General features: G+C 33.3%; 4 protein-coding genes across 11 annotated transcripts; 2 read left to right on the forward strand and 2 right to left on the reverse strand.

Moving 5' to 3' along the window:
* Positions 1 to 1,862: 1,862 nt before the first annotated feature.
* LOC137823921 (calreticulin-3) lies at positions 1,863 to 7,141 on the forward strand. 4 transcript variants are annotated; one of them, XM_068629265.2, is made up of 14 exons: positions 1,863 to 2,019; positions 2,619 to 2,726; positions 3,567 to 3,759; positions 4,085 to 4,343; positions 4,574 to 4,630; positions 4,734 to 4,781; positions 4,905 to 4,991; positions 5,110 to 5,167; positions 5,262 to 5,329; positions 5,469 to 5,561; positions 5,847 to 5,903; positions 5,992 to 6,087; positions 6,701 to 6,724; positions 6,966 to 7,141. In XM_068629265.2, exons 1-14 carry the CDS (start codon positions 1,917 to 1,919, stop codon positions 6,975 to 6,977), a joined length of 1,263 nt encoding a protein of 420 aa, XP_068485366.1. In that variant the 5' UTR covers positions 1,863 to 1,916; the 3' UTR covers positions 6,978 to 7,141. The 4 variants fall into 4 exon arrangements, with proteins under 4 accessions (XP_068485366.1, XP_068485367.1, XP_090149872.1 ...); XM_090293746.1 differs by having other exon boundaries at positions 1,879 to 2,019; positions 2,608 to 2,726; XM_068629266.2 differs by lacking the exon at positions 6,701 to 6,724.
* A 783-nt stretch (positions 7,142 to 7,924) lies between these two features.
* On the reverse strand, positions 7,925 to 14,000 carry LOC137823924 (ER membrane protein complex subunit-like protein). The gene is made up of 8 exons (XM_068629270.2): positions 13,584 to 14,000; positions 13,323 to 13,385; positions 13,133 to 13,228; positions 12,623 to 12,670; positions 11,570 to 11,641; positions 10,742 to 10,800; positions 8,532 to 8,622; positions 7,925 to 8,407 (listed from the first exon to the last, which is right to left on the reverse strand). Exons 1-8 carry the CDS (start codon positions 13,890 to 13,892, stop codon positions 8,243 to 8,245), a joined length of 903 nt encoding a protein of 300 aa, XP_068485371.1. The 5' UTR covers positions 13,893 to 14,000; the 3' UTR covers positions 7,925 to 8,242.
* Positions 14,001 to 16,826: 2,826 nt separating this feature from the next.
* On the forward strand, positions 16,827 to 22,954 carry LOC137823922 (U1 snRNP-associated protein usp106). Of its 5 annotated transcripts, none has more exons than XR_016514717.1 (14): positions 16,827 to 17,199; positions 17,288 to 17,340; positions 17,537 to 17,705; positions 17,804 to 17,867; positions 18,649 to 18,728; positions 18,878 to 19,031; positions 20,038 to 20,099; positions 20,240 to 20,302; positions 20,521 to 20,579; positions 20,713 to 20,760; positions 20,912 to 20,993; positions 21,937 to 21,983; positions 22,063 to 22,308; positions 22,687 to 22,954. XR_016514717.1 is itself a non-coding variant. In XM_068629267.2 (13 exons), exons 1-13 carry the CDS (start codon positions 17,053 to 17,055, stop codon positions 22,703 to 22,705), a joined length of 1,245 nt encoding a protein of 414 aa, XP_068485368.1. In that variant the 5' UTR covers positions 16,827 to 17,052; the 3' UTR covers positions 22,706 to 22,954. The 5 variants fall into 5 exon arrangements, 3 of the variants coding, with proteins under 3 accessions (XP_068485368.1, XP_090149874.1, XP_090149875.1); XR_016514718.1 differs by having other exon boundaries at positions 20,716 to 20,760; XM_068629267.2 differs by lacking the exon at positions 20,713 to 20,760.
* A 1,501-nt stretch (positions 22,955 to 24,455) lies between these two features.
* Positions 24,456 to 25,323, reverse strand: TIC20-II (chloroplast import component Tic20-II). Its single transcript, XM_068629271.2, has one exon. It carries the CDS (start codon positions 25,172 to 25,174, stop codon positions 24,587 to 24,589), a length of 588 nt encoding a protein of 195 aa, XP_068485372.1. The 5' UTR covers positions 25,175 to 25,323; the 3' UTR covers positions 24,456 to 24,586.
* Positions 25,324 to 25,670: the final 347 nt, after the last annotated feature.

Raw genomic sequence — 25,670 nt, forward strand, 5'->3', positions numbered from 1 at the left:
CATCTTCTTACACCAATGACATCAATTGTGAGAATTAAAGGGATGAGTGAGTGACATAATAGATCCCAATCTCGACTAATATAAACTCTTAATGATTCTAATATCATAAATAGCAGAATTTAAATTTAATACAATCTCATAAAATTATTTCAATAAAGTAAAATTTACACTCAACTAATATTATTCTTAAAAATTGAAAGTAAGCTTAAGTTATCATCAAATCCCTTATTTTGATCTTTGGTTTTGAGCAATCCAAAATCAATCTTGAATTCATAATTTACATCATCCTTATTTTCGAAGAAAAAAAAATGGAGAATACTTTTGGATTTAGGTTACAATGAACAATTTCAAATCAATGAACACCAGAATCAATCTTATCTCCTTGAAGCTAAGGACACCCTTGTTTACTTTAAACTTTCACAGTTAATTATTATATAAATAAAAATTATATATACACACAAAACAAAAATAGTGATATTTATGTTATTTACAATTCATTTATGCAGTTTAATTAATGATCAACTTACCAACAACCCAGACATCTAATCTATAGTTGGTTCAAACTTTAAAACATTAACTACAAGAAACTGTTAAATTTGTTTATAATTTTAATATTAGTTATATGTTTTTAAAATATCAAAATTTATATGTATAATTAGTTTTTTTTATTAATATTGTAACTCTTTAGTGTTATTCTTTTACAAATTTCTTTTGAAAGGCGTCTTCTGTACAAATTACGTTGTTGTTTGTGCTTATCATATTGGTAAAAAAAGTCATGAAATAACATAATAATTTAAGTTTATTTATAAAACAATATAAAAAAATATTATTATGTATATAATTTTTTTTTTAAAAAAGGCTTTGATTATATAAATTTAAATAAATAAAAAATTGAAGGCACTAAAACTTTAATGTGAACATGGCTACGTTGACTGTAAGTCAACATTGACTCTTCAAACGCGTTGCTCAAGTCTTCTCCGAAAAAACGAGGAAAGAGATTGAAATGAACACAAAATGTTTTTTTCTTTTTCTCTAACCTTATGTGATTTCACCACTTTGCAATGACTCGAAGACTTTGACTTTCTCTTTATCTCATTTTTCTTAAATAAAAATGACACAAAAATGCAACAAAGAAACCACATCATTGGCTATTGCTACGTCAAATTGGCCTTCTACACCACAATTTCAACACTAATTAGCCTTCTACCATCCACATCATATTAACCCAACACCACGCCAAAGCACCATCACAAATCTAAGAAATAATCAAATTTACAAACAAATATAGTTTAGCTTAATTACACCTTAGTTTTTCACTAATTCTAATTTCATGATTTTAGTCTCCTTCATTCAAATCAGTTAAAATATTATAAACATGTTATTTTAATATTAGATATTATCTATTATATTAAGAAGTAAATCTGATAACAGATTGACCTGATAAGGTTAATAAATTTTCGCTGGAATAGATTCTAAATGATTGTGATAACATTTAAGAAGTGAACTTTTAAGTGTAACTCAATCTTATAAAATCATACTTATAAGACTTGCACTAATTTATATATTTAATCGATGTGAGATTTTCAATATATAAAAAGTAAAACTCTATTATTATAATATTCGAAAGAGATAATTGGAAGGGTTAGATTTTTGAGGAACTGAAATCACAGGTTTGTCATGCTTTGAGACCTAATTGTGCAATAATTGTACGATTATAATGTTTAATGTTTAAAGAGCAAAAGAAGAATTAAACATTTAATGTAATGTTGGACAATAATACTACTTTAGTGTGTGGCATATAAGTAATTATGATGAGATGAGGAGGGCAAAGAAGTACATTGCTCCTCTATAAGTACACTCCACTCTGCAATTGGAAGTAAGCAGTGACAGAAGGCAAATATTTGCTTATTCCGCAGATGGCGGAAAATTCTTCAACTGAGCTCAACAAGTTTGTGTTTTTTTGTTTGTTGCTGATACAAGTTGCAGTTTCTGAAATTATATTTGAAGAACGCTTTGAGGGTATTCCTATTTTCTTCTCTGTTCTTATTTTTTTATGCTTACTTTATATATATATTTTAATCGTTACCATATGTAGTTGGTTTGAGTTGGTGAATAGTTAGTTAATTGGTAATTAAATTGATGATTCATCATATATTTGTATTTACTCTAGTCCACGTGTGTGTGTATATATATATAGTATGGTCAATGTAGTGTAATCAATTTTTCTTATTTAGTAAATTTTAATTTCTTAGATCACTCTTCTCCACCAATGATTTCCATTACCAACTTCCATAACAGTTGTTCCTTGTTTGTGTATGAAGAAAGCACCAGAAAAACTGTGTTGGATTTGTTTTCATTTCCAACTCATAATTTTTAACTGATAACTACACGAGTGTCACTTTTTTCCCCTTTGTCTTTTGCTTTTCACAACTTTGTACGTTTCTCCTGTTCACAAAGGCAAATGAAATAAAATTATGTAGAAGCCATCATTAATTGAAATGAAAAAGTAAAAAAAACATATCAAAGGGTTTCAACGTATTGTTTGTAGGAGTTTGTGGTTTTTCACTGATGATATGAATATATGATATGAGTGTGATTATTTGTTAGTTTTTGTAAAGATGGATGGCGAAGCCGGTGGGTAAAATCAGACTGGAAAAGCAGTGAGGGCAAAGCAGGTTCTTTCAAGCACACAGCTGGGCAATGGGCTGGTGATCCAGATGATAAAGGTACTTTTACATTTAGTATATACTGCAGACCCATCAACTATAGATATATGAATATATGAGTGGCTGCAAATCTCATTAAATCGGTTTTATAAGATTGAGTTAGACTTAAAGTCCACTTATTAATATGGTATCAAAATCATTTTGAGTATATCTTAAGATTTTGTTGAGTTTATCAAGTCACCTACTATTAGACCACCCATTAATATATAGTTTCACATTTGAATTGGTGGATCTCGGTATGAGGGGATGGATGTATTGGAGTTCTCACATCCATTAGAAATAAAGATATTTTATAATATATAAGTGGATGCAAGATGATTTTATAAAGTTTAGTTAGGTTTAAAGTCTCATTCTTAATATTCGTAACTTCAATAGCTCTTGCTACACATGAATGTGAAAGTAAGTTTTTATTTGTAGATTTTAGCAACAGATGAACATTTGCATTTATATTAATGGTGTCAATGTTTAAATGAATGGAGTCTTCCTCTTTATCAACATATTAGGCTGAACAAGGGTAGGAAAGAAAGACAAACATCTAAGAGCCAATGATTCAGTTAGCATATCTGTTAAGTATGACAACATTTTGGAGTCAGATTGTATTTTTTTTATATAAATGTAAGCAACTTTTTGAGTAATTTTCATAATAGAGAGGAGCTTTGGGTGGCAAATGTAGACTACAAGTCAAGGGATAGTAATTTACTACCACAAAAAATTTCAATTAGTTAATGACACTTTACATTCTGAGGAATTTCTATTGTTTTCTTTTTAATATGTACAAAATAGTAGTAACAGGAATTTGGTTCGTCTTGTGACTTGTTGCCATTTTGTGGAATATTGTAGGTATTCAAACATCCAGTGATGCCAAACACTTTGCCATCTCTGCTAAAGTACCAGAATTCTCCAACAAGAACAGAACATTGGTCCTCCAGTATTCTGTAAAATTTGAGCAAGAGATTGAGTGTGGTGGAGGTTACATCAAGCTTCTCTCTGGATTTGTTAATCAAAAGAAGTTTGGTGGGGATACACCTTACATGTATGTTCCTAATTCCATGTTTTCCACTTTGCTTTTGCTTCTTGGTTTATATCAAGTGAACATCTGCAACCTAAATAAATTAACTTTTTAAAATAAATGAGCAATCATTATTGATCATCTCCTTTTTTGTATGATTGTTTTCTAGAAGTTTAAGTAAACTAATGATCATAACATCTCTTTTTTCTTCACCTTACATTGTTTTTATTGAACACCTTATGTACCACATATGTTGTAACTCATTTTCTTCTTCTTTGTCCATGTTTTCTATTTTTACCTTAAAAAAGGAAGGAAAGAAAGAAATATCATGCTGACACATTTTTTATAGTTTAATGTTTGGACCAGATTTATGCGGCACTGATACAAAGAAACTCCATGTGATACTCTCCTACCACGGTCAAAATTACCCTGTAAAGAAGGACCTGCAATGTGAAACTGACAGGTTAACTCATTTCTACACATTCATTCTGAGGCCAGATGCCACATACAGTGTCCTGGTTGATAATAGAGAGAGAGATTCTGGAAGCATGTATACAGATTGGGATATTCTTCCTCCACGAAAAATCAAAGATGTCAAGGCAAAAAAGGTTTCCATTTAATCTGTTTTATTCAATAGTAACTTCAGATGTTGTCCTTTAGCATATTATGATGATTTTGGTCTTCTACATATCCTATAACAATTTTATAACTCGGTTTAGATATCCTGCTTTACCATAAAGAGAATCAGCTTATCCCAACCAGATTATATTATTGAAATATCTTTTTTGTATCTAACAATAGCTAGTATTTTGAAATTAAAACATCTTCCAAATTGTAGCCTGCAGACTGGGAAGAAAGAGAATACATTGAAGACCCTAATGATGTCAAACCTGAGGTATCCAAAAGCTCTAACTTTTCCCTGATGATAATAGAACAAGAAGTTGGTAGCTTTGCTTCATGAGATGACAAGCTGATTTATTTGGTTATTGCTATTGCAGGGATATGATTCAATCCCAAGAGAAATTCCTGACCCAAATGCTAAAGAGGTTAGTTTTAGTTCCTTGCTTATCTGGCTTGATTGATTATTGGTTTTCTGATGTGATGACTTCTCAATAGAAGGATTAATGAGTTTGTCTTTTAATTTCATACAATTTTTCCCTTTTCATTAGCCTGATAACTGGGATGAAGAGGAAGATGGGAAATGGAAACCACCAAAGATACCGAATCCAGCATACAAAGGATCATGGAAAAGAAAGGTTTGTTGATCAAGTTTCACAAAAATTAACTTTTCCTTATTCTTTTTCAGCTTTCTTATTATTTTTCAGCTTTCTTTCATAGTCCATTCTCTCTTACTTGCGACCTCTATGTTAACAGAAAATCAAGAACCCTAACTACAAAGGGAAATGGAAAACTCCATGGATAGATAATCCAGGTATGTTCAATTGTATATCTTGGTTCTCTGATAGTTTCATATATTTTGATGCTACTAAGGAATGCTCAGAGTTCATTTATTTTCCCTTTTTCAGAGTTTGAAGATGACCCGGATCTTTATGTGCTTAAGCCTATCCAGTATGTGGGTGTTGAAGTTTGGCAGGTATGATGAATGTAAACTTCCAAATTTGGTGTTGGCTTGTTATACCACACCATAGACCTCTCTCTTTCTCCATGAAGTGCAAAGCTGTTAGGCTATAATAGGTGAATGCAGTTAATATAAGCTAAATATTCTGTTTCAGGTTAAAGGCGGTTCAGTGTTTGACAACATTTTGATATGTGATGATCCTGATTATGCAAAACAAGTTGTTGAGGAAGTGTTTGCCAACAGGGAGGTGAGTTTTTCTCTTGCCTTTGATTTAGCTCAATAACCGACTTGTAGGTGGAACTTAGGTTACATAGTAAATAGCATCTAATATTTTTTCCATATACAAGTGTATTGAACTATGCAAATTTAAAATGTATGGTCTAGAAAACTTAATCAAGTCTCTTGAAGTCATATTTGATTTGCCTCAACAAATGTCCATTTAGTAAAAAAAAAGTATATTCAGTTCTCCTTAGTATGTGTCTTGTCTCAAGATGATACATGTTAAGATGACCCTTAATTTTTGACATCTCAGATTGAAAAGGAAGGTTTTGAGGAAGCAGAGAAAGTGAGAAAAGCCAAAGAAGAGGAGGTACACAAACATGCACTTTCGAGTTCCATCATCCATATTGAGTCAAGCAGATTGCTTTTTTCCAGGATCCTAACTCTTTTTTCTGCAGGAGGCTCAAAGAGCAAGAGAAGAAGGTGAAAGGCGTAGAAAAGAGAGAGGTCATGATCGTAGATACCGGGACAGATACAGAGACAAATATAGAAGGGTATGCATGATACACAAATACATTCAATATTTATGCTTTTCCTTTTTTAATGAATCTTCAATCCCTTTTGAGGACAAAACAAATGGCATAGGTACTAGTTTGGAACAAAACTCCAGTACTAGAGCAGTGTTCTGGTGTTTATAAAATTGTTTTTCAACTATCCTCTCTGTTAAAATATGTGTGGAAGGTAAACCAATTTTCCTAATACCATTTTTAGAGCTGAATATTATGTGATACCGTTGAAACTAAAATGTTGGAAATTCCACCAGAGATACAATAACTTGGGGAAAGATGAACTTTGTTTTGAAATATTAGCCACAGTGCTTAAGATTAATCTCAATAATGTATTTTGTCAGAGAATAAAGACTTACATAGTTTGGCAGCAAACTGTTTCGATACTTGATCCTGAAAAAATAAAACAAAAAATGTTCATGGAATTATGATGGAGTGGTAAATAATATTCTCCATGATGTTCCTTTTCAAAAGAAAAAGGGCTCTTCCCATGGTGATGCATGTTTTAGGTTTAGATGCTGATTTCCCCAATACTTTCTGTTTGCCTTGTTTTGCAACAATGACAAACTTTTCTAAAACTTGGTTGTTTTCCTCTGTCCAGCATCGCCATTACGAGGATTATCATGTAAGTTGAACTTTTTTTAGTCTCTCTAATGTTAGATTCATTGAAATAAAGGTGGCATTTTTATGATCAATCTCAAAATTGTTTACTTTTTTTTATTTTCCATGTCATAACAATGATTAGAATACATCAATCACAAAAATTAAACATGGGAAAAAAGTTGTCTTTGTGCAATGGGTGTGATTGATTTGCCATCTTTCTGGATGTTCTTGTACTAACAAATATGACTTTCTTTGATCTACAGGATGAGCTTTGATGGGATAAAACTCCTTCTCACTTATGTGGTTGATGAGAATATTGAGATTGTTATGAATTATATAGTTGATGGTGTGTTCCATCTCGTGTTAATTTGTAAGGGGAACTTTTTAAACAAAAATAGTGTATTTGTTGCAATAAATGTTTTTTTTTTGTCTTGTCTTCTTTCAGTTGTCAGGCACTTCCTATATACATACTGGGAACTCAAGCCCATTTTGTCATTGATAGAATAAAAAACTTAAAAAATATTCGCAGATAGGAGTGACAAAAATTAAAATAAATTTTATAAGAAAAAATTAATTCATAAAACTTCTCATTTAAAATTAGTTTTTTAAATTTGAGTAAGTTTATTTTAATTTATAAAGAAAGTATTTTATTTTTTTCTTCTTCCATTACTTTTAGACAAATCTCTCGAAGATACTCAAAATATTGACAATACATTTTGGAATACACGAGTTATTAAATGCAGAAATAGTCATGAAGATGTGCAAGGATAAGTTGAAACGTTGCATGTGATAAAATCAACAAAGCTTTAATAATGGAATATTTAGGTATATAATCTTGGCCTTTCAAAATGTTTAAGGAAAAAAATAAATACGAAGAACTCAATAAAAAAATTATTCATTCTTCATTGATGTGTTTTTAATAAAGTTATCATCTGAAATAAGGAGTTGACGAAGTAGATGAATTAGATAAGTTTTATTTCGAATTGTAATGAATTCAATAAAAAATTCATTAATTTATTTTTGTCTATTAAAAGTCCAATTCATCCCATGCTAACATGGTATCAAACTAAGGAACCGGGATAATAAAGCTGCAATATCTTTCTTATTCATGGATTGTGTGGTTTTCACATAGAAAATAGGTGATACCTTCCAGCAATGAAACTCTAAAAGTTGGTTATCTGTATTTAGTGAATGCAAATAACTTATCGCGGCCATAAACAAATTGACATGAACTCCGCAAACCTTTAATGGGCACAAATGGCCCCAGAAACATCACACGATATTATGGGAACCATAGATATTCGTGTCAAAATTTCAATATATAACAATAATTAGTCAATCTAAACGGGAAAACTTAAAAAGACGTTGCTGTTTCAATGTTACAAGCTAATCGGAATAAAATTTCTTTTCATATGGGCACAAAGCTTTTAAATATGCAATTAAAATCATAAAAAATGCTACATAAAGGGTCAACCTAAGAATTCATTCACGGCCAATGTCCTCAAATAATGTTTTCCGAGGAAGAGAGGAAGCTAACTTATCATCTTCTACGCACAGCACCAGAACTTGGTCCACGCTGTACTGCAGATCCTGGCTGCTGCTGTGCTGGAGCACCAGGTTGCCCGCCAGGTTGTTCTTCGGGCATATTCATAGCTTGAGTAACGGCATTCATTACTATGAGTCCAAGAGGGATCAGGTACATCCACTGGTATCGAGAAAGATTCCAGATGAAAACCATTAATTCAGAAATACATACATTTATAGTTTATTTTGAAAGATAGAGAAAACAAAGTTGTGGCTTAAAAGATCATGCCAGCTTGTATACTCACATATTTAGCCCAAAAGGACCTCTCTATTGGCTTTAAAACCTCACCATCTCCCTCCTCCCCACCAAGCGCATCTTCAGCAAATATTGGAGCTCTGCGGAAGCAAAATATTTGTTGAATTAAAAACACAGAGATCACACTAGTAAAAACATGTCAAAATGATGATGGATGCAGCAACTCCTTCATGTATGATTTTAAAAAGCCAAAAGCAAGACGTTCAACCTTAATTTTCATCAAAGAATTCTAGACAAATTCACGGGAACATTTGGTTGGGAAATCTATTTTCCCTTTCTGATTTCCACATTTTTATTTTCAATTTTGTTTTTAATCCATTGTGATACTTCAGGAAAACATGGTTACATTGGAAACAAACTATTTTTTATTATTTTTAAAAACTGGACATGAATTCAGAAAACAGTTCAGAGCAAGGAGACATTCAATTATTTTCAGTGTAGTTGTATTTTTATACAATGAGCATATGAGAAATGTTAGTCACCCACACTCTCTAAAACACTCTGTAAAAGAACGGATATTCAGTTAACAATGTGATTACAGACTAAGTACAAGTAAATAATCGTATACTTCTGCTCTATCCTTGCAAAGTGCTATTTTGCAGAAAAATCAGTGAATAAAGAAAGGAGTGTGAAACTTGAGGAAAAAGGATATAGTGCGTGTAAAAAGACAAGAAATTGAATATCAGAATAATTGCAGTGCAAAAATAGCCATGGAACAATAGTTAAAAGTCCTTATCCCTTGATAATATAATCAGCAAAAATGCCACAAATGACTCAAAGAACCAGAGGACGAATTATTTACAAGGAAAAGACACCTCTGTTGTAGAATATAGGAGGAAAAAGAGTAACAATTTTCAAGATTTCAAGTATCAATTTGAAATTAACTAAATTTAAGCATTACTATTTGGAAGGGGAAAAAGATAATAATGTTAGTGCAAGAGAAATTACATGGAACATTGAGAAAAGACCTTTAGTCTCAAAAGTATGGACTCAAATTTAATACAAGAGGCTCATATTCATGGTTATCAAACTCGCGAGTCAACTCGTTGACTCGTCCGAGTTTACGTGTCCACATACCCTTACCGAGTTAACTCGGTAGTAAACTCGGTTTTGGAGTAAACTCGGCAGACTCGGAATGAACTCGGTGAACTCGTTCAAACTCGCGAGTCTGATCCGAGTTGGCGAGTTCAACTGGGTTTTCGTTTTAACCCAAAACGGTGCCTTTAGGGTTCGCGTTTCGTTCGTTTTGATGGTGTTGCGTCTTCTCTGGAGTGCGGAGGTCACACATCTTCTTTGAACAAGTGCGGCGGTGGGGGCAATCGAGCGGAGCAGGTCGCGCGGTGGTGGTGGTTCGTCCGGTCGTGCGGTTGCGGGTGGCAGGTCGATGGTGGTGCTGTTCATCATATAAGATTATTGAGATGGATGGTGCTAGAATTAAGCTGGTGCTGGATTAGGGTTTCTGTAATGTAATGTGATTTAGGAAATTAGGGCCTTTTTTATTGTACTGCATATTGGTTTTTTTTATTGGACTGCATATTGGGTTTTTTTTTATTGGGCTGCACTAAATTGGGTTCTTTTATTTAATTGAGGGGCAGATTTTTTTTTGTTTGCAGTGCTTTCTTTTTTATTTGGAAAAACTTGCAGCAAATATTTTTAACTTTTTTTTTCATGTGAAAGTAAACTCTTACGAGTTTACGAGTCGACTCTGCGAGTCGAGTCTACTGACCTCTCACGAGTCTACTGACCTCTCACGAGTCTACTGACCTCTCACGAGTCTACTGACCTCTCACGAGTCTACTGACCTCTCACGAGTCTACGGACCTCTCACGAGTCTACGGACCTCTCACGAGTCTACGGACCTCTCACGAGTCTACGGAGACTCGCGAGTTTGACAACCTTGCTCATATTTACTGGCAAATTCATTTAAGCAGACTTTCTTCTATACCAGTGATAAATATATGAGAAAATTAAACACTATCCCTTATTGAAATTCCTTTTCAAGAAGTATTACAGAAAGGCAAAGAAAAAAACGTATTTTCCACTTTTTAATACTGCTGCTACTATTACCTTAGCAGCCATGAGCTAGAAACACTGTATATGCTGCTTTTCTACTACTATCTGTATATTAATTAAAAGCTTGTATATCAAATAAAAAAAATTAACAATTGAGTGAGGAACTATCAATCATAGAACATATACCTTGGTGCCTGTTCACTGTTCTTTAGAACTGTGTGAGACTTGAAAGACCACTTTGCAGGCTAAAGAAAAAAAAAATGCACAATATTAGCATTTGCAATATAAAGTCAGGCAATAGACATTAATTTTAAGTTTGCACAGGCTTATAAATTGATTTGAAGACATGTACATTGGGGATTTTGCACACCTGATAACTCTCTGAGAACAAGGAAAAGATGAGGATTATATGTTAACAATTCAACCAGAACATGACTATAGATAATGGAATCTTCAGGTAGTTTCTAAAGGCGTAATACATGCTAAGTTTACTCTTTAAAATAAGCATGGTTCCGGATATAATACATTAACAAGTTAACTGTCTTCTGTCTAAATTGCCCCCAATCAGCTTGGATCAATTAAATAGTTATTTATTTATACATAGTATTGACATACACACCAACCATTCTAGATGCTTAAAAATAACTATATAATTATATATGACAAAAACAAAAGAGATGAATAATTTCTGTATTTATACCATTATGTGTATTTCAAGGAAGAGATAGTATTATTGACTCCTGGTACAACAGTCCCTGCCTTTTCAGGAAGTCAACTGTGTGTGTACAACAAGAGGCAGATAAAGTAGACGACAACAAAATATGTAGAGAAGTTTCAAAAGTTAAGCTAAGTTCAATGAAAACCAAAAAATAAGAGCAGTTATAAAAAGTAGAAGTGACTTAGAGGAGCTTCATAAGGTTTTCTTAGTTTCTTTTCTTCTTTGTAAATTTTTGTTTTGCCTTCGCATGGAAGGCTAAACCTTTTTGGTTAAAAAAAAGAGTAGAAGTGACTTACAAGCTTCAGTTGTCTAGGATAAGGGCAAGCCCCTGGGGCACCATAATTGACAGCCAAGACATTAACACCTTCCTGAAACAGAAAAACTGAAAGTGAGTCTCAATGAATTAAAGAGATAAATGTGAAGTAGATTTGTAAGAAACCTATACGATCAAAGTTCAGTTTTGTCTCCTGGTTGAAGTATATACACTATAGCGTAGGGAAAACCACCCATGGTCCCATGGTTTCTAGTTTTTTCTATCTACATAAATGTGCAGAGGAAAATACTAGTATGTACCCTTAAGGCACTTGCTGAGGAATAAAAAATATAAAGTCAAAAATGAAAAGTAAACAATATAATGGATCAAAAAATTGTTTCAAAAGGGAGCAAAAGAGTTCTTGTTGGGTCAAAGGGGTTTCAACTGTGTGCCTAACAGTAAAGATTTGTGGTGGTGAGAATGAAGTGTTCATGAGAAGGTTATTTCTACAAACTACTCAAAAGGCTAGAATGAATGATAAACTTGGATACTTTAACCACTAGAGAGGCTGGTCAAAACTGTGTTTTTTATTGTAGAATCTAAGAATTTGAAGTAAAGTACGCACAAAAGAAGATGGACAACAGTATAGATAGATAGTTAAGTGAACCTCAAGAGAAACCATTACAAAGAATTTACTCTGAATGAGCTTTAATGAAATTTTAAATTTGATGAAACATACAGAGTTACTTGATATACATGTAGCTTGATCGACATAACGAGGGTTGTTCTTATATAACAATTCATTTGTAATCCACATTCCTAAAACTATTTACATAAGAGCTGAAGTAAAGCATGTCATTATCTCAAGATGCACTGCTCGTGAACAGATAACCCATCCTATTCTACTTATTCCCTTCCCTCTACAAATCTACATCACAAGTTTCCAATACTTTTCCCCATTCCAGAAGACAGCTGAGTCTAATTATCAAGTGACACAATGTATCGGAATTTGAACTCAGTGGGGAAATTATCTTTGAAAACACAACACCACAGATGCAGCATAAACAGCATATTTTACTATAATAAGGAAAATTACCATGTGTATTACAAAATGCTCCTCCAATCCATCCCCAGGAAGACATCGCTAAATTCAGAAAGGCAAAACTGTTAGTTCTACTTGGAGTCAATAGCTCAAAAAGTCACTGCAACACCAAATAAAGAAGCCACAGCCACTAAAACAGTGATCAATGCAGTGAAAGCATAACAAGGACTACAACTTTTGATAGACATTCTTATAGTGAAAAACAAGAGAGATATAAAAAAGAAACAAACCATCCTTCATAAATATCACAAAATAAGTGCAGAAAAAAACATGCCAGACATCATTGGAACAAGGTTGCTAACTACCATACCACAGTACCACCCTTACTTACAGCACCAAAACAAAGCTAGAAAAGAAACAAACAAATCAAGGACCTAAAAGCTTAACACTCCTCAAGCACAAACCAAACTACTAAACCATAGTACTACTGAAAAAGGAACCTTAATTTTTTGTTCATATTTCATCCTATCAATAGACAAGAACTTGGTTCATATTCATACTTACTGATTTCACAGAAGAAATAATATATTCCCGGCCAGGAGGACTCAAAACATTGGACGGCAATCTAATCCTATAGAAATCATCTCCTCGCAACAGTTCCTGTAATATGAGAAGAGTGTCACATCTTTATACAAGGCAAAATACAAAGACAGTCACACATACACAAATAGTTCAATGGAAAACAAACAATTACTTGAAAATTCTTCTGCTCAACGTCAGTCAAAGGATCCCGCTTAAACCGCAGCTTCGTCAGCGTCTATCACAGATCAAAACCAGTTTTCAGCACAACAACACGAATCTCGCATAAATTCTATCGAGTATAACTCAGTGGAATCGGAACTACCGCGACAGAACATTATCGGATTTGAATAGAAGCAGATTCGAATCGAATCGCATACAAACTCTTTAAATTATAATAATAAGCAGAGGAAAAGAAAGAGGAGAGGGAAGGAACCTGGCCACCGTGGCTCCAAGTCTTGAGGCGAGCAGAGAAATTGCCGGCATCGGAGAAATCGGAGTCGCCGAACGCGTGTTGGAGAGTGAACTGGATCTTGGAATCGGAAGCAGACTCCGAAAACCTCTTCCGAGAGGTTGAGGTGGCGGCGGTGGAAGGTGGAGGCGAATCGGAGTGGAAGGAGGAGGAGCGTCCACCTTCGATGCCGAACTCTTCGTCGTCAAGGAGAAGCTCGTCGGATTGAAAACCTAGAGCGCAAGCGATCAACAGAGTCAGCACCAGAACCCACCGGAACAATAACACACCCATTCTCTCGCCGTCTACTTTCCCAAACTCCGTGTTAGTGTTATGCGCACAGTGGTTACTAATTGATTTCGTTTTTCTTTTTCTTCACCCCTAGTACCATGTGGGAATTTCAATTTTAATTTTTTTATTACCTTATATGTAATTTTCAAATAATTTAATTCAATAACTACTAATCGAAAACTATATTGCCTTTTTTTAATATAATGCTAAATCACATTTGCTTCATATTTAGTTTTAAAATAAATCATTTTCTTATATTTTCATAAAATAAATTTTTAAATAGATACTCTTTAATTTACTGTGTTTTTTAATGAATCAACATGCACCTTTTATCATGGTTTCATTTTTCTATATTTCAATGCTTCTTGTTGCGAAATTTAGGTTTAGTTTATTATCTTAAACTTTTTTCTTAACCATGTTTAACTTTGACTAGTAATTGACTTATTAACAAGTAGTTTATAGTTTTCGATTTGTAATATGTGCACTAGTTAACAATTTAAAAAAAAATGAAAATGATGGAAATACACATATATTTATTGAAGATTTTGAAAAACAAAATTATTTATTGGTGATATTATGACTAATTCTTATTTGTGTTGTCATGTTAACAAATATTAATAAGTTAGGTTAAGGTTCCACTAAAAACATGTATTAAAACTCTCAAAATAATAATATAAAGTACATACACAAGTATTAAAAAATATTTTTACGAAAATAATTTTTATTAAATATTTGAATGATACATTTGGATGGACTACTGTAACATCATTAAATAAAAATTAATTTAAAAAATAAAAAATAATTAATTAATATATTGATTAAATTATATACTATTTTAGAGACTAAATGCAATATCCCTGTTTTTACCTATATTTGATAATATATTATGTATGTAATATTTAATTGACATATAAACATATATATATATTTCATATTTTATCTTAAAATATATGTCTTTTCATAAAGATTTTAATATATATGCAAAAATTACAAACAAAACATTTAAAATGAAAATATTTGTTCATCTCATTCCTAACGGGTGCTCACGAAAAAGTTTTATTACCTACAACTTCATATGCTTCTGTGTAAATTAACACGATCATCACAAATTAAATAAAACAAACACAAAACATAGGGTAACCTAGCTATTTTTAATAATTTTAATACAAAATAAACTTTTAAAAGCACAATCCATCAAATTCTATAATTTGCACAAAGTTATTAAGTGTATATCACATTTATCTTCCACATTATTCCTGTCATATTTCTACTGACTCACATACTCAAACACTCGAATTACTTTTGAAAGACTCGTGTATTTGAAATTAGCATCCTGAGACCTACACCTGTCATATGAATCCACAGAGTCATGCGCATAATCATCTCAATATTCATCACCTCAGGGTAAATCCATTTGATCTACTCTAATCAGTTATTTCAAATCTCAGACTCGGGCAAATGAACCTCCTTAACTCTCACCAACTGAATAACTTCATTTATGTGACTCCATTATACCAGTAAAGATGAAATCGTCTCATTCATAAGACACTTACAACCCTAATAACAAATTTCAACACGGTATTTCCTTTCCTGAAAATACAATGTCTTGATCACACTTTCACATCATTTCCATACCTCATGTAACACATCAATACACAATTCAATCACATCATATTTTAAACTTTTTTAAACAATTTAAATATCTCAAATTTCACGTAAACATATAATTAAGTTCCTTTAATCACATTTTTAAATAAAAATTATAATTTCCACTTAAAAGCAATAATGCATCAGGCTTTCTAAAGCAAAAAAAAGAAAAAAAATAATAAGATTTTATTTATTTATTTACAAAGACTATAGCTTGAGTGAGAATTTTCTCGCTAGAGCAAGAATCGCTCAAGCAAAAATTCTCTCGCTTGAGCGAGATTCAACCCAAGAGCACCTAGAATTTCATCATAGATTTTGTTTGAGCGAGAAGGGACCCGAGAACACATTTTTTTCATTTTATTATCGCTTGATTGAGATATGCAAAAATATATGCTTAAATATGTTATATTACTGAACCAAATGTCATTCAATTCAACTCATAATTTTAATAACATACACTTTAAACTAAGAGTTATTACTCATAAGTTTTTTAAGTCAATCATTATTTAAGATCAAACAACCAATTCTCATCACATTTTAAGTAATTCAACAAACTATTCAAATCCAATTCAATTGTATTACTATCCAAACACTTTCAATTCTTAATCACAAACATTTTCAGTAACTTATTAACTTTAAATCAATATATAACATTCAAAATCAACAATTTCAGTTCATATATTACTTTACTTTTAATAAAAATTTATGGAAGCAAAAATTGGAATTGATGATTAAGTTACTCCCACATCCAAATAGTAAAATATAAAACTAAATATAATAAAAAGTGAAAAAATATTTTTAAAAAATAGAAACTCTTGCTCATTTCTCACCCGTCTTCTTCTATTTTTGAAGAAAAAAACAACTCTCTTTTCCTTTATTTAGCAATAATATTAGTTTTATGATATAATATTTGTTATCTCATATTTTTTAGAAATATAGAATGAAATGTTAATAGAATGAAATTTAATTGTTATGTATTTTTTTTATAATTATTTTTTTAAGTGTAACTTATATGCATATATATTTTTTTAGTAATTATATCTCTCAATGTTTAATTAGATTCTTGTAGTTTATTTTTAGCGAAAAGGAGAAAAACAGTTAAAATTTGTAACTCTAATATTTTATTCTTATGTTCCTAATCATATCTGAATAATTTATTGACTATACTTGAATTGTGTCATTTTTTTATATGTGTTTTTTTTTCTAATAATATTAAATTTAATATTATTTGTTTACCAGTTGAAATAAATTGTAAAATAAATGAATTTTAATTATTAATAGTTATAAATTATAGTTACATGAAAACAAGGGACAGCACTACCACCACCTGCACCTCTCTTAACCCTAATACTGGAAGACATAACATTATAGTGTTTCTGAGAGTAAATTTTCGTTTCAGATCCCCAACTCTCAACAACCCAAACCCACGATAAAAACACAGCACAAGAGTAAAGAAGAAGAAGAAGAAGAAAGGCTAATAGCATAGCAGCACTGAAGTTCGTGTCAGCGAGCAGCCATGGATGCTATACGGAAGCAGCTCGATGTGTTGATGGGAGCCAACCGTAACGGCGATGTTCGTGAAGTCAATCGCAAATACTACGATCGCGACGTCTGTCGTCTCTACCTTGTCGGTCTCTGTCCTCACGAACTCTTCCAGTTAACGGTAACTTCTTCTGTTTCGCCATTTGTTCTCGCATTCTAGGGCTTTGGTTTTGGTTATCTCATTCTGTATTTCGCTGTTTCCGTTTCAGAAAATGGATATGGGACCTTGCCCTAAGGTCCACTCCCTTCAGCTCCGGAAAGAGTATCCTTATCGATCTCTAGGGCTAGGGTATTGCAATCGAAGCAAAAACAATTTCGTTGGATTTTAGGTCTTCTTATGCCGTTTCGTTGCCTTAATTTCGACACTAAACTATGAAAAAGAGTTTTGGATGTCTGTGTCATTTAGATGCAGTGCCTTTGTTGTGTTTGTGTTACTGTTGTTGCTTAACTGATTTTAGATACGAGGAGGCAAAGGGGAAAGGGACTGATAATTATGACAGGGAATTGGAGGATGTTATAGATAAGCTTATTGGTGAGTGTGATAGGAAGATTGGCAGAGCTCTCAAGCGGCTCGAGGACGAGGATGCAAAGGCTGCCATTGCGATTTCTGTCTCTGAAGTTACTCAGGTGAGTCTTGATTGAGTTCTTGTTGTGTTAGGTTTGCCAGTGGTGAGTTGTGATAAGTAATATTATTCTGTTAATACTACTCTGTTTCGGGTTTGCAGACGCTTGAGGTGCTTGAGCTGTCTAAGCAAATTAAAGAGAAGTTGAAAGAAGCTGATCAATACGGTACTGTACTGGACCTGCTTTTAAATAAGTAGGGATGTCTTTAACTGTAGAGAAGTATGGATTGGTAGCGGAGATAATTCGTTACTTGGATCTGTTATCACTATAGACTGAGTGATACATTTTGTCCCAGAGTTGTAGCTTCTTAGGTTGAACATGATCATTTTTAATCATAACATTGCTTGATGGCTGTGTTTTGTTTTAGGGATTGAATGGACCCTGGTGTATAATAGGTAATTAAGGTCCTGGATGACTCATATATTATAGTCGGGTAAATTCTAGTAGTATGAAGACTGTAGATCATTGATTAGATTTAAACTTATTGATATTTGATTAAATGCTTTTATTCTTAGCTCAAAGTTGATGTGTTACTTAGTACCAAAGCTTCATTGGTGATATTAGATTATCGTTTATCATTCAAACATCTATTCAATATGCCATTTATCAATAATACTTGTCAATCCAGTGAAAAGAAGTTCAATTCTTGAAGTATTTGAACTTGCTTATTTTTATTGATGGTTCAAAATATTAATCTTATGTTACGAGAGTCATAGCTGATGCGAATATTTTCAGTTTGAAGCATCTCTTAATTTGTGCAAAACTGGTCTTTGTTATTTTTTTCTGCTTTGGTACTATAAAACATTAGAGAGTCATTTAATCCTCAGCTGAACTTACTGATTGGAAAAGGCTCAGTTGATCCATTTAGCTGAACTTAATGATTGGGAAAAGGCTTGGTCATCGAGGTTTGTGACTTTATCTAAGACACTCTAAATTGAATTTGCAGATCTTGAAGGAAAGACAGATCTCAAGATTCGAGCTCTAGAGGTTGTAGAGGAGCTTAGAACTAAGAGAGCAGACAAGCAGGTCAGTGATCTCCCTTGAACATGAATATCCCATTTGTGAGTGTTACTTTATTTTAGTAACTCAATGTTGTTAGAGGAGATAATTCTCTGATTTCAATTTTATGAGGAGCTACTAATAACTCATTTGGCTTTCTATCAATTTCCAAACAGTCTATGCTTCTTTTAGATGCCTTTAACAAAGATAGGGCATCTTTACCAACACCTCTGCCAAATCCACCACCTTTGGCACCCATTCCTGTAGTTGCCCCTGATCCTCGAACACAAGAGATGATAAATGAAAAGCTGAAGAAGGCCGAGGATCTTGGTAAGTCAGTGATAGTCTTTATACAGCTCACTTATATTTTTTATTGTTTATTTGCTTAAATTTTAGGCAGGCCGAACTCAGTTAAGACCATTTGTACTAAATTTTGATTATATGCTATATTATGAATAGTTGAGCAGACTGTTTTAAATACAATCCCAAGCAGACTATTATGAACAGTAAATACAATCCCAAGCAGACTGTTGTAATTGTGTATAAAGAAGCCCTTTGGAATTTAAGTAGCTCTGAAAAACTTTCTATTTGCATGTTTTTCAAATGCTGATGCATCCTTAGTGCATTATATCGTTATGAACAAACAATCTGATAGATTTCTGGAGTAACAGATAGAAAAAGAGAGCACAAGCACCATCTCAAAAGGACTGATAGTGTAATTTGGCAGTAAAACCTAATGATAATATTTTATACTGGTCTCTCTCTTGAGGTATTTTAGTAACCCTTCAGATCAATCCATTTGTTGTCTTAAGGAAATCAGCACACTCTGGTTTATATGAAGGTCATCTGCAATTCCGATTCCCCTTAAAATAATGCATATGATATGAAGGTTAAAATGGCATCAGTAAATATGATTACTAGCCCCTTCTCCTGTATCAGAAATATAAACAGTTAATGATCCGATATTGCTGTAAAATCAGTAGGAGGATTTGTCTTTAGAAAAGAATGAAACCAATAATATTTTGGTGTTAAATTGCATGTCACAGAAAAGCTTTACCATCAATATGATCTGTTTTTATATAGGTTTAGCCACTTAGAAGATTTGGTTTGCTTGTGTTCTAATATCAATATAATTGACTTCTGCCTGGTAATCATGGCTCATGATAGCATTTTTTTTTTATCTTGGTTTTGCATATGTTTAGCTTTAAAAAGCAAATTTGAACCTCAAGCTATGTTCTTTGCCTTCAGCTTAGCAAATCATAAGATATGAACAATTGTCTTTTTTAAAAAGGCTCCCTCCTTTTTATCTAATGATATGTATTTTTTTAATGAACAGGTGAGCAAGGAATGGTTGATGAAGCTCAAAAAGCAATGGAAGAGGCTGAAGCACTTAAGAAGGTCTTTCATGTTTTATTTTGTTATTGATTACTATACAAAGTTACAGAAATATTTGTACTGGTGTGTTTGTTTTCTTTCCTCATTAATTTCTAGATTATATTCATCTAGTGGCTCTAATGATCTTATTTGTTCTATTTCAGCTTCCTGCCAGGCAAGAGCCAGTGTTGGATTCATCTAAGTATACTGCTGCAGATGTGCGGATTGTGAGTAAATTTTCCATGATCTGTAACTAATTTTATATGGTTAAATAATTACATCTTCAATTTGGCATGCCTAGTTTTTTTTTTTTATTAACCTTTTGCCTAAAAATCTATGGCTTATATTTTATATTATAATTAATATATATATATATATATATTTATGTGTGTACACATAACTGTAATGATTCTTACGACTCTTTTACTCGTACATAACAATTCAGACTGATCAGAAGCTTCGTGTGTGCGACATTTGTGGAGCATTTTTGAGTGTTTATGACAGGTAACAACTGATTTTGTCCCTCCCTTCATCTTTTCCCTTTTCCCTTTATTTTTGCAAGGGATTTATGGTGTTAGAATTTGGGGTTTCAAGTGCTTCAGCTTTTGACCCGTTAGTAATACCTCCTTGTCACCAGCAGGCTCTTGTGCCAGTTTTACGAGGATAACTTTTGCAGCTAAAGAATGTGCGTCTTTTCTGTTTTTTGCTTGTAGATCATGATATTCTTGCCTAGAAGTTTTTGGGGAAATAATGCCATACATCAATATATTATTCTCTTGATGTGTTTTTTTTTGTATATTTTGCTTGAACAGTTTGATTTGTATTATTATTTACAGTGATCGCCGATTAGCTGATCATTTTGGAGGGAAACTTCATTTAGGGTATATGCAGATTCGTGAGAAGTTAGCAGAACTTCAAGTAAGACAGACATCTTTAATGCATTTCTGATATTTTGTTTTATTCTATTCTAAAGCAGGTTCTTGAATATGTATTATCTTTTTTATATGGAGAGAAATGTTAGGATTTTCCAGTTTAGTTGCAAGTTGCAACATGATTTTTAGAGCCGTAGTGTTTTCATCTCTTTTTGAGTTGTATGAAGAAAAAGAGTATGACTTTTTGAGTTGTATGAAGAAAAGGAGTATGAGAATAATGGCGTAACTGCTTTTAAATTAAGTCCATGATCTAAATCCATCATGTTTGGTTTGGGGTCTACGGAGATTCCCATGTAGTATATGATGAGTTCTCTAACGGAGTTTTTCTTTTTCCTTTCTACATTTTGTTGGTCTTCAATCTTCATTGATAAAATATCTATTTGGTCTGGAAGCCTGCAAACTGTGAATTTATATGCAATTTGTATATCTATAATTTTTATGTTTGCTCTATCATTTACATAACCTGTTGTCTTTCTTAAATGAGATATTTATACTTATATTAAACTATCCAACCTTTGTTGATAAACGGCATCTCTCATCAATTGGCTATCATGTACATTTTACATCTAGACCTTTATTTTTTATATATTTTTTATTTGCTGATAGGTTTGTTACTTGTGCCCCCAGTTTTGGTCACCCACACTATCACATGTCAGAAAAGTTTGTTGATTTGTTAAATGTTGTTCAATACTAAAGAGACTTCTTTTCTGCAATTGTTATGTCTAAATGTTACTTGTGATTATTTCAAATTGACCATTCCTAGGAAAAAGGAAGAATCAAAGGGTGAGGTTGACTATGTTCGGTCAGGGGTTTGTGTTCTGGGGAACGTCTAGTGTATTTGTCTATTTTGAGTGTTCTTCAATGATAGATGAACTTTTATTTTAATTGGATAGAGGGATGATCTCAGACTATTCTATTTTCTGTCTCAGGAAGAAAGGAACAAAAGCCGAAAGACTGATCGGCATGAAGACAGGAGGTAAATATCATTGCTTAATGATGGGCAGTTAAATAATTTTTAAATTTAGCTAAAAATCTTCTGCATTTATTTGGTATAGATCAAAAGAAAGAAGCAAGGATCAAGACAGGGAGTCAAGTAGGGACCGTGAACGTGGTGAAAGTCGTGAACAAGGGCGAGACCATGATCGTAGGAGTAGGGACCGTGACAGGCATTATGATAGAGATCGTGGCCATGAGCGAGACCGAGACAGAGTCTCCGACCGCACCCGCGGCTATGAATCAAGAAGTCGTAGGAGGTCACGCTCTAGATCCCGAGAGCGAACTAGAGATTATGATCGACATAGGTACAGGCTTCCCTGACTGTATAATTGGATGTTTTTGCCCTCAATTTGCTGTCTGTTTAACTATACGAAACAACTGCAGGGGATCCAATATGAATGACACTCTTAGTAGATGTCACTCTTAAAGCATACCTTTTGGTATATAACCATACTAGGAGCATAGTATATTTCTGTTGAAAGATAGTCTTTATCTACCATTATTTCATGAGCTTAGTTCCTGGTTATACTTAAGAGAGAGAAGTGGGGATTTCAAGTATCAAAGGAAGAAAAAACAGTAGTTGAATTTTTAACACATCCATGGGTTGTGCATGTACATATAACTGATTGCAAAATTTTACTTTAATTAGTGTCTGTACCTAATCCGCGTTGTATTTTTTTCAGGCGTCATGATCGATATTAGCAATTGCTATGAATCTTATGGATATGACAATCTCTAGTTTAGGTGGGTGTTGAACCTCATGTTGGACAAATAATTTTGCAATTTCTTGTGTTGAACTGTTTTCCTGATGATGGATGTAGCTTGAGCTTAGGTGTAGCTAAATTATGGTCTTGTGTTGCTTTGCAGATATTAATCAAATTTGTAATCTGCCTTACTTTGGAGCAGTTCTTGCTATTGTGCTTAAAAATAGTAGTTTGATTCGAATTGCTATTTACAGTCCTCGTGCTACAGATAAACTCACGCACTAGTGTTTTAAGTAGTTTGATTCCAATTTTATTTAACCAAACAATTATGCTCATCTTTTTGCTGAGGCGGTAAGGAGTTAATTTATTCTAGGGATTTGTTTTATTCTCACCTTTTTCAACCCTTCTTTTCTGTACTACTTTTTGTAAACCTTTATCATACATATTTTTTTGGGTTTAATTCTCTTTAGAAATTGTCACAGTAGCAATGAATAGTAAAATTGTCTATTGTTTTCATGACTGCTTAAAATCACCAGAAATTAAATTCTCTTTTTTCTGTGTTCATTATATGATCATAGCCATGCCATAAACCTTTCTTCTCATGATCCGTTGAGCATGCCCAAGCAATATAATAGCGTCATGACCTTCCCTATATGCAAATCTCCCTCGTCTTACACCCCCTCCACTCTAATTCAACTCTCCCATTGACTACTTTTTTAGTTCTTTCCTGCAATGATTTCAAATTGACAACAAAAATTTGTGGAATTTCGATGGGGAGAGGTTTCCTAAAATGGGTTCATCAAAAGTGAAGAATGAGAAAAGAAAGAAAATAGGTAATGTATGACGGTTTAAAACTGTCTATTCTTTTTGCCTAAAAGTTAAAATGATTAATGACGAATTTTAAACGTAAAAAACTGACATTGAACTTATAATACTTAAGCGATGGAAAGAAGCACATTGAATTACGTTAATAATACAACACTAAACTAATTTAAAAAAGAGTAGCACAATAAATATATACAAATAAGATAACAAATTTATATTGTGCAAATTTTATTGACTAAACAATATTATATATTTTTGTAGCATTTGATAGAAGAAAGTGTAACTAGTATTCTTCCATGAATTTTGCATTACAAATTAAATGGTTAGATTCCCCGTGATTGATTGTGATCGAATATGAAACGAGCTTTAGAAAACGATGGTGTATAATTTTGTTTTCAAATATATCAGATTACGTTCGTCTCATTTTCAGCTTCATTGGAACACGTATAGTGAAATGTAGAAGAGAAAAAAAAATACTACTCAATTATAAAAACTAATTTATACATAAATATAAAAAATATATATTTTCTACTTCTAAAATTGTGTTAGAAAGATAGTTATATCTATTTGAACTAGATCAATTTTACGGGGTAGATCATGATTAAGTCGACCGAGTTCGCAAATAGTTACAATAAAAGATAAGTATTTTTAATCAAGTCATTAATGAAATTACTTCTTTATTAATTAAATACAATTTATTGGTTAATTTTAATAATCAAAATTGAGGCGTCTTCCACAGTTAATTCCTTGTCCCGAATCAGAAAAAGGATTCACCAAAATCAAAACAGACAAACATATCCGGTTCGAACCAAACTCAACTGAACTGAACAGTTTTCGAACCAAATTGCTTTAGAACATGGTGTTTATCAAAATCAGAAGTAGTAGAATTTGCATTTAGAGCAATCTATAAGCGAAAACAAAGGTTAACTAAGTTATCGGTGGATTGAATCAATGGTTTGCAAAAGTATGATACAAAAATGCAGAAAGATTGGATTGGGGATTAAATACAAGGAAGAAAGCAGAAAGAAAAGCAACTGCAAAAGCCCTAATGAAATCATATTTGCCTGGAAGCAGCGTCGGCGACAAAGGGCAGATGCGGCGTGCGTCCCAAGACACACGAAGCGGCGCCGTAGAGGAAGCATAGCATGCTAAAGACAAAAATGGCGTTGTTGGACCAAATCATGATGGGGCCGCGGCCAGGGGAGAAGATGCGCGTGATGAGGAGAGGCAGAACGAGGAGAACGTCGAGGGTGACGGCTTGCATGGCGTTGAACCTGACGTAGCGGGGAAAGCTAGGGTTTCGCACGATGCCGAGGTAGAGGGCGAAGAAGGCGACGAAGGAGGCGTAGGGGATGGATCTGTAGAAGGCAAGGAAGGGGATGACAGGATCGAAGAGCACGGCGAGCTTAGGATACTGCGCCAGGAGGTAATGGCCGTACTGGAGAGAGTTGAAGAACGGGAGGGTGTAGGCGGCGATGGAGATGAGGCGCTCCGTCGGCGGAGGAGAGGTGTTCGACATGCGCGCCCCAACGGCGCCGTTTTTTAGTTTGAGAGGGAGAAAGGGTGTGTGTCTGGGGAGTGAGGGTTTGAGGGTGGGAGTAGGAAGGAAGCAGCTTGGGCGGAGGAGGGGAAGAGTAGCCATTGTTCTGACAGAATCGCCGCCACCACTCTCTCTCTTCTTCTTTCTCCTTTTCTGCCTATTTTTTTTTATCTCTAGGGCTTTCTCAATCTACTTCATTTTGCATCATTCATTGGGCTTCCCTGGCCCACTCTGCAAAATAAAATTAATATTTTAGTAAACCCTAAATTTACTCCTTCAAAAACTAATTTTTCCCCTCCAATATTGAATCAGTAAAACTTGTTACTATTTGATATTTTTTTTCCTAAGAAAATATGAATTTGGTAATCTAAATTTAGAAGTAACACATAACACCATGTTAGTACAACCTAAACTTGTAGCATTCATGTCTCTTTCTTAAGAGGCTTGTCACAAGTTATATGAATCAATGAAGATTTTGAAGCATATTTTGTTTTGATGATCGACAATAATTCAATTATCTAGAGTAAGAAATTATATCCAGAAGGCTATTTGAAGGACCAAATTTCCAAACAAAATAAGAGTCTTTGTTTGAAGTGCT

Source organism: Phaseolus vulgaris, chromosome 8 (assembly GCF_051622355.1).
Source record: "Phaseolus vulgaris cultivar YP4 chromosome 8, ASM5162235v1, whole genome shotgun sequence".
NCBI lineage: Eukaryota > Viridiplantae > Streptophyta > Magnoliopsida > Fabales > Fabaceae > Phaseolus > Phaseolus vulgaris.